This window comes from Typha angustifolia, chromosome 8, assembly GCF_048772165.1.
Source record: "Typha angustifolia cultivar Huaian chromosome 8, ASM4877216v1, whole genome shotgun sequence".
NCBI classification, from domain to species: domain Eukaryota; kingdom Viridiplantae; phylum Streptophyta; class Magnoliopsida; order Poales; family Typhaceae; genus Typha; species Typha angustifolia.
The window spans coordinates 5,966,154-5,975,340 of record NC_133246.1 but is presented as its reverse complement, the minus strand read 5'-3'; the positions used below and the strand labels follow the sequence as shown (position 1 = coordinate 5,975,340).

Here is a 9,187-nt window from a genome sequence, read left to right as displayed (position 1 = left end):
ACAATATCTGAGCTATGTTCTAGATAGTAGAAATTTCGATTAAAACTCTGAACGAAATGGGCCGTATTTGCCTAGTTGTGGTGTAATGGGCTGAAGCAAAATGTCCAATAATCGTATATGTTTCTACTTAATTTCACCACTAAAAAAGGTCTTATCTATCATCCAAATATACGAGACATTTCAAAATCTAGAAAAAAAAAAGATTTTCAGTTAAGAGTTAGAAAATCTAACCATCACCCAAATATAAGATAAAATTGGAAAATAAAAAATATCTTTAAAATCATAATTTTCATAAAATAGTTTTATGTTATATTTGAATTATGATTAATATTTGTTCTTATAACTAAACGGATCCTGTCTCTGGCCACTAGTATTAGACCAACAAAAGCCTAATTAGATTTTCGCTATTGGCGCAGGAGCTCGAGTGCATTCAGGAGCACAGGAGCAAACCTCCTCACATCAAGGGTCACATTCTGGCCCTCCATGTAGTACTCCCGCACCTTCCTCCACCCACTCTTCTCGATTGCATCCGGATCCTTCACGATCGGATCATCCCACCCGTACTTCTCCAGCAGCGAGGTCTCCTCCGCACCAATGCTGTACTCCAGGTACCGCAGTTTCATGTCCTTCGCCGGCTGCCCGAAGAATGCCATGCACATGCGCTCCAACTTACCGTAAGGCACGATCTGAATGAATATCGCGTCTGTCCGGAGGAAGATGATGTTCGTCAGCCCGGCGCCATGCACGCCCATGAGCACGTCGAACGTGTTGACGAGCTTGGCGAAGCTGGCGAGGTCGTCGTCGAACTTGGGGTCGACGGTCACCACCTCGAACCCTGACCTCTCCGTGGATCGGACGACCTCTGGAAGATTGGTTAGCGTACGGGTGCCCCTTCTTGTGATGAGTAGTAGCCTCGGCTTCCTCTTCTCGCCCTTCTCTAGCTCGACTGGTACATCCGGGCCGAGAGAGTAGGTCTTCCTTACGAACAGCCTGAAGTCGACCATGGTGTAGCCGTTCGGAGCTCGGGAAGGGTCGATATCGAGGTCGCGGTGGCTGCGTAGCCCGACGGTCACCCTCGGGAAGCATCTGATCTCTTTGTCTTTATCGAAATTTATGATTCCGTATCGCGATAATTGCTTGAGGATCACGTCGAACTTGGCGATCCACGGCGGGCGGAAGTCGGTAAGGAGGAACTGGACTTCGCCGTCGAAGGCGCGGGAGTTGATGAAGAGGGGGATGATGAGGTCGGTGAAGGAGTGCCAGAAGTTATCGATGAGGCCGCCGACGGAGAAGACGATGGCGGGGACGGTGTGGTTGACGGTGCAGCGAGGGGCCTCGTGGGAACTACGGAGGTGCTTGACGGTTACCTCTTTGATGCCGCGGACGACCTTGCGGGACTGGGTGCGGATCGTCCATTCCTGGGAGTTGAAGGTAGGGGTTTGAGGGGGAGGGACGAACAACACCACGGAGAAGTTCCCGAGCGTGCGGGCGTCGCCGACCATGTCGCAGACGTCGTACCGTCGATCGCTTAGGTCGCAAATCGGCTTTGGAGAAGGATGCTGAGGAGGAGGTGGAGGACGAAAAGGAGGCGACGGTGGTGGCGGAGGAGGAGGAGGAGGACTAGAAGAAGGAGGAGGTGGAGGAGGGGGCGGAGGAGCTTGGCTGCTATTCTTAGTCCCTGCACCTGCACCTGCACGAGAAGGAACTAATAAGAGTTTAAAGTTAATGTGTTGCCTGATACCGGAAAAAGCTATTGGTTCGCAGTAGATATATCATATATTGTTAGACTTTATTCCTCCCAGATAAATACTTAACCTCTAATCCTCCTTTAACAATCATCACCACTGTTTTACCATGGACCTCTCTCATGTCATTCATTATAAGTCTGGTTGTCCAATCTTATATCTGAGATGTTATTAATCCAAGTTGATTATATACGAGGGCCATCTCTTGAATAACTCATTAATAATATATGTGATAAAAAATTATTTTAAAACAATGGAATTTAACCTTATAGACTAATAGCAACTGAGGAAAGAGAGAATAGTTTATTACTTTTAAATAAAAAAATTAAAATTTCTAAAGTACCTCTCAATAAAGTTGTTTCCACTCTTATTGTTGTAAAACTGAGTGGGGCAAGACTAACTTTCACATAGGTATAACAGCCATAACCCATATATAATTTACCTTATATATATTTATGAGGTAATATAAGTAAAATACAGAAGTCAAATATGATTTAGCTTGATTTTAACTTAACCTCTAGTATTTTTAATTTGACCACTGTTGTCCTGACCAAATTATAACTATTAGATTTTCTATCCAAAATTAACATTGCCAACATTCCCCATGAATAAATAACAAGATAACTAAACTACCCGTTCATCTGTAAATCAAACTATATTTTTATGTGGATATATAATTAAGGTTTTTTTTTCACATCTTAATTAACAAATAGTTACAACTTGGTCTAAAATTCAGAGGATTAAAGGCTTGTTTAGCAACGGGAGAAGACAAAATTGGGATTAGAATCAAAAGAGGACTTATCCCAAGATATTTTAGGATAAATTAATTTTTATCCCAATTTAGTTTTGGGATAATTTAATTTAGTCCTACTGAACTATCACTATTTTTATATATACTGTCAAAATTTTTTTATTATAGATACCTCTGAACCAAAATATATTTAAGTGTAAAGGTCGGTATAATTACTTTTTTTCTTTCTTTATGAGAGTATATGTAGATCTTTTATTCAAGTGTATGTGGATAATAAAAAAAAATTCAAATAGTACATGTAAAAAATAGGAATAATTCATAGGGTTGACTAAATAAAATTATCCCTTTAGTTTTTAGTGTTTAGTTAGAAAAATTAGAAAAAATGTTGGATAAAAATATGAGACAGATGGTGTTTGATTGTGATAGTTGGGATAGAGAATAAAAATAATCAATTGATCTTATTATCTTTTTCTTAATTTAATATAAATCGATATTATAGAAAGATAAGAAATATGTCTAAAACTAAATAGAAACTATAATTTTATTTTAGAATAATTATATTATCATATGATGATTATTTTTGGAATTTCTGGCTCAAAATAGTTTAACACAAATTAGTGTAATTTATAAAATATAGATCACATCACAAATTAATATCCCATGTCAAAATATGTTCCCCACAAATATTATAATATATTATATTACAATCATATTAATAATTTAATAATATATTCTAATATATTATTACCATTATAATGGTATATTATAATTTAATAATTTAACTTTTGGAGAGAGTCAAATTAGTAATATGGTCATTTGGGTTAAAAGAGGGGATATCCTATTTTTTATTTCATTCAAAAGCTAGGATAAACATATTCGGATAAATTCTCTTAATCTCGTTTTTCTATCCAGGCCAGTTTTTTTATCTCTTGTTTGACAAGATTTTCTAAGATAAATAGGGGTTTGTTCTGAATAAACCCCTTTATCCCATCTCTTCAAATGATTAAGTATTTACGTTTGAAGTAAATGTAAGTAAGATTGAAATCTGGCTAATCCAATTTCTCCATTAATTATTATACTTGTCTAATATAGTGTCAATAACAATAATAATAAATGAAGGCTTGTCTATTTCCTTTAAATTCCCCTTGAATCAATGTCACCATAATGGTCCTTCCCTGTAAGCAAAAGGAATGAATGTTAGCCCGTACCCCTATTAAAGATCTTGTGATATCTGTTGATATTTGTATGATATTCTCTTGGTGTACCAAACTCACTGTAAGTTACGTCTCTCTTATGTCTCTTTCTCTCTCTCTATCTATCTATTATCTATCCATCCATGATCATCTTACCAAAAATTGTCTTGCTATCGTCAGCAACAAATTAATGAACACATCTTTCTTCAGAATGTAGAGAATGTGTAAGTAAGTAGATGGTATGGTTAAAATTGTTCAAACAATTCAATTCACACAAGTGCACCTTAATTCTCAAGTTGTTGAACCAATTATGATATATATCGTGGGGCAACTCACTTTCAACGAATTTTTTGCTGGCGAGGGGAGTCAAATATACAAGATCATATCATACAAGAAAAAAGAAGAAAAAGAAAGTTCATATATTGTTGTATTAACTCTTACCTAGCTGCGAGGAATTCAGGTTATCTTCCATCGGCAAACTGGTATTGGATGGATTTTCTGGCGAGAATGGTGAAAAACCTGGCGAAGGAGAGCGAGGTTGTCGTAAAACTTCTATAGATGCTCAAGTATGTGTGGCTTGAGATCTATGGACTTAATTAATGTTTGCTAGAATCTGGAGCTCCAGATTGCGAGAAGGAGAGCGAGGTTATAGTTTACTTACCAGCAAGAGCACGAATATTGAACTGGTCCGACGCCGTGAAGTAGGTCAGTAAAACCAAGAACATTCCGACGAGCAATGCGGCGCCGACGTGAGCCTGAGTGAAGGTCCGGCCGAAGTTCTTGATCACCTCGGACCCCATCTTCTTGATCTTCCACCATATAAGGATCAAGCACTTTGTCCTTCCTTGGAAGAAGGCTTATATATATATATATATGTATGTATGTATATAACTCTAGCTCTTTAGCTATAGTTTGGTAGTTAGTGCTTAGTAATTTCTGTGGGAGTTGCCAACTTTGCAACGCTGTTAGTCTGATCAAATAAATGCCTTCTTTTTGTGCAAACAATTCGTGGAGAACTCCGGTAGAAGCTTAGTTATGACCACCGTAGAAAAAAATGTGAAGTGTTAAATGCTTGACGTGGGAATCACTTACTATTCCAACGTGGAAAAAGAAGAATTACTCTTTTTATGCTATATACCCAACCAATGTTAATGTAAATCTAACTAAGATAATATTCTACAAATATTTAGTAATTAATTAAACTTTCGTGGTTTCATTGTTTGGATTCAAGGTGAAAGTTCAGAACAAGTATATTCTGAGATTTTTAATTGTTTGTATTAGATCTTATTTTGTCACTTCAAGTTGTGGACACTTTAATCTAATGACAGCGAAGCTCCTAAATGTCTTTTTATTTTGTATGTTAGAAGATATATATCCAACTACCAGTCAACTTAATTGGGATTGTCTCCTAATAAGACAATTAATTGAACTTTCGTCAAGTTTCAAGAAATAAAAACCTATATATCTGTCATGTTTCTTATACTTCCTCTTGAGAATTTTATATAATTGTCACCAAAAACTTTTAAAATATCATAATTATCACTTCATTCTTCAAAATATAATTATATTTATTAAAACGGTTCAAACACTATCCAATGTTAACTAAATATCAGAGCACCAAAATTTGAAATTCTTTTATGCAAGACAAAATTATTGAAAATACTCCACATTCTAATAGGATATAAAATACTATAGAAAATAGTATAGAAAATTTTATCAATAATTTTTTATTGCATAAAAAAAGATTTTTTTTGTTGTAGTACTATGAAATATTATAGAAAATTCAAAAGAATTAACTATTTCAAGATTTTGGGCTAAAATTTAATTGCAAGATAATGTGACCCATTGATATTTAACATAATCCACTTTTGTCCATTGTTTTGTTCGTATTTTTCTTTTGTATACATGAAAAATATTATCCAATACTCTATAATTTCATGTGTCCCAAAGATTTTCAAATTTGATATTTTCAGTGGCTAAAAAATTCATCGGAATATAAGTATATTTTTAAAGAAATTTGTTCAATATATCTTTAGGCAAATACCCAAATAACATAAATATAGAAAAATTGATTAGTAGGCTTATGAGCTTGTATATAGTTTATTAAGATAATAATGATAAGTTTATTTAGATAGAATTATGGAAGAGAAAGATGAAGAAAAATAATAATAAGAAGAAGAGAAATAATATTTAATTCACTGAATTTAAAAAGGTACTATTTTATTTGAGAAAATTAATATTTCTTTCTAGAAAAGGACAAATTATATTAAAAAGAAAGCATAACTTTCTCTCTCAAAATAAAGCAAGGGAAAATTGTATCAATAATATTTTATTGCATAAAAAAGGATTTTTTTCTAGTACTATGAAATATTATAGAAAATTCAAAAGAATTAACTATTTCAAGATTTTGGGCTAAAATTTAATTGCAAGATAATGTGACCCATTAATATTTAACATAATCCACTTTTGTCCATTGTTTTGTTCGTATTTTTTTGTATACATGTAAAATATTATCCAATACTCTATAATTTCATGTGTCCCAAAGATTTTCAAATTTGATATTTTCAGTGGCTAAAAAATTCATTGGTATATTGATACAATCTCCCCTTTAGGCTAAGGTTCGATATCTTCCAATTCTATGATCTGGACTAAATCCTCTCATGTGATATCTCCTTCTCCTTGGCTCCACCTCTTTCCCTCTTTTCCATTTTTGTAATATACTTCTCTCTTGCTAAACATCGATGTTGTTACCTCTACCATTCTAATTGTCACCGTCGCTACCATCGCCATCATCTTTGTTGTCATCGCTATCATCATATTGCTACAGTCGCATCATTATCATTGCTGCCACCACACTATTGTCATCATCATCTCTCTTCCTTCATTGTCTCTTCCCTGTCTCATATTGTAGCCGATGACTACTATGAACATAGGGGCAATAGGTGGGGTGTTGGGTGGAAGGGTATTGCACGGTGGGTTTGGGCAAATTTTTGTCGTCATTCCCACTTTAGGTCAGCGCACCACCGAATCTCACTTGCTTGGGCTACAATGTATGTGTTCCTCTCTCCCCCCACTTGGTTCTTCAGCAAAAAGAGCATGCCCTTCGGCCTTTGTATCTTCTTTTGTTGTTCATTGTTGGTTTGCCATAATTTGAGAGTGGGGTATTTATCAACATCAACCAGTGATTCATACTTTTCCTACCTTTCGGGTTTCACATGGTTATGAGCCTTTTAACTATTGGATCACAATGGAGCTGTAGGTTGATTTAAAGTCTTTGTGTCTGCTATTTTTTACTAGAGTTGTGATTTCTTTATTTTTTTATCTATATCTTTTTATTTGATACTTTACTTTTTTTTCATAGTGCTATCTAATTATAGTATTCATGTCCAAGGGTTGTCACTCTACTTCTCATCTCATTCTGATATTTGAGTTAATTAACTACTTGCCTATGACATTCTCCTGAAAAATAAAAGGAAAAGGTTTTACCCAAAATTTATCCCCCAAAATCTTTTCTCTCACTCTAACCTCCATTTTTTTTGTAATAACCCAAGTAGGGTATATATAAAAAAAAAACTAAAGCTTGCTGGGCACGACGTGACCGGCCACGCTGTGGTTGGCCTCGTGCCTAGCATGCCATGCATGCCATGGCAGCGGTGGGGGTGCCACGCACCTCCACCGAGCCACTCTTCTCCACGCCACGACGATGTGTGGAGGTGGGACCCAGCCCACCGGCCACTCCGCCGCCGCCGTGTGACCTTCTCTTTCTCTCTCTAATATTCTTTCTCTCTCTTTCTCTCTCTATCTCTCTCTTTTCCCCGCATTCTCTCGATCTCTCTCTAGTTCACAAGTAGTCATCGACCGCAGGGAAGAGCCGCCGTCGGCCCTTCTATCCACCGGTGAGTCTCTCTCTCCCTCTCTCTCTCTCCCTCTCTCTCTCTCTTAGTTTCATCTCGGGGCCGCCGGAGGTTTGAGCCGCCGGTGAGAGGCCGGTCATTGAGTGGCCATCAGCGGCCGTACCCCTCCCCTACGGCCCAACCCTCTTCCCCGTTTTCTTCTTCTTTTTCTTCTTCTTCTTCTTCTTCTCCTTCCCTTCTTTCCTTCTCTCGGGCAGCACTGTTGCGAGGTGCTGGGCTCAGCACCTACTAGGTTAAGGTGTTGGGCTGAGCCTAGTACTGTTTATAGTTATATATATGTATATATATATATATATATATGCATATTATTGATAATATTCAAATTATATTTGATATATTATTAATTATTTAATTAGTTTAGTTAATATAATGTATTTAATTTATATGAGTTAAATCTAATTACATCATAGTTAGTAAATAAATCTAATTATATCATGTCTAGCAAAATACCTGCAACATAAATTACTATTTTAATCCTAGGTAGGTAATAGTAATTATTAGGGTTATGTACATATATTCTTACGTAATTATTTGCAGTAACTTAATTCTTACTTTTCTTAATTATCAAAAAGAATAATAGGCAGAAAATTATATTTTGAATACACTATTAAATAATATAATTATGGTTAATAAATAACAAAACAAATATAGAAATGAAGAGTACATGATTACAACAAAAAAATATCTTTTAGCCAGGTTAATTTTAATTAATAAAAATATTGACATTATTTGTTATAAATAATTTTAGATCCCAACCCCACTATTCAAGACCCCATGGATTTAGCTATCGAGGCTTGATCGTTGTCGTAGCAGCGTGAACGAGTGGTTGTTTGGTATTTACAGTGGTGGTGAGTAGTCTTATCCCCTAGACGCCTTTTTCAAATTATGTTATATTATATATTATGTACATACATGTTTTGGCCTCCAGCATAATTATATGACTTTATCTAGAGATAATTTCAGTCAAACATATTTTATTATGCATTCGATTAGGCTAATCTAGGATATCAATATATTGGTGATATATAGAGATGATTGGAGGTGATTATATTGTTATGATTTTTTTTACCAAGATGATTTTTAACATGAGTCTGCATGTGATAAACTAGCAGGAGTATGCATGTGTTAACTATATAGTTGGAGACTACATTGCATCATTTTTCTCTTAATTTCCGTTCCACCTAAATTCATATTATGCATTGACTCGTTATTGTACTAGATATATGTATATGATCTGTCATTTAGAAGGAAAGAATGAAATGTAATTAATAGGATAGTTGATAGAAAGCGTGAGGATACCAGAGTAGGTGCGAGGGTTAGGACGCGCTTGGTGGATGATTGATCGCTCAACATAGTCGCGATCCTATGCGCAGTAGACATTCGGATACATGTCGTTCGCTAGGGCATATGTGACGATTTATCCTCACGAGATTTCTATCAGCTAGAAGGGTGTCCGGTCTGGATAGATGTTGATATCCTTAGCGGATGGCAGGGTATGGTTATATTTGAGATGCTCATTGTGGATGGCAGAGTATGCTCTAAGCTTTCAGGTATGATGTTAAGACCGGACACCGGGTGTTGACT

The 9,187-nt window shown here is 35.9% G+C and overlaps 1 protein-coding gene across 3 annotated transcripts; it reads right to left on the bottom strand.

Annotated features, from left to right (window-relative positions):
• Window positions 1-354: 354 nt before the first annotated feature.
• Window positions 355-4,498, bottom strand: LOC140765725 (beta-1,2-xylosyltransferase XYXT1-like). Of its 3 annotated transcripts, none has more exons than XM_073104943.1 (3): window positions 4,351-4,498; window positions 4,131-4,208; window positions 355-1,705 (listed from the first exon to the last, which is right to left on the bottom strand). In XM_073104943.1, the coding sequence occupies exons 1-3, from the start codon at window positions 4,487-4,489 to the stop codon at window positions 405-407; spliced, it is 1,518 nt and encodes a 505-aa protein (XP_072961044.1). In that variant the 5' UTR covers window positions 4,490-4,498; the 3' UTR covers window positions 355-404. The 3 variants fall into 3 exon arrangements, with proteins under 3 accessions (XP_072961044.1, XP_072961045.1, XP_072961046.1); XM_073104944.1 differs by having other exon boundaries at window positions 355-1,690; XM_073104945.1 differs by having other exon boundaries at window positions 355-1,684.
• Window positions 4,499-9,187: the final 4,689 nt, after the last annotated feature.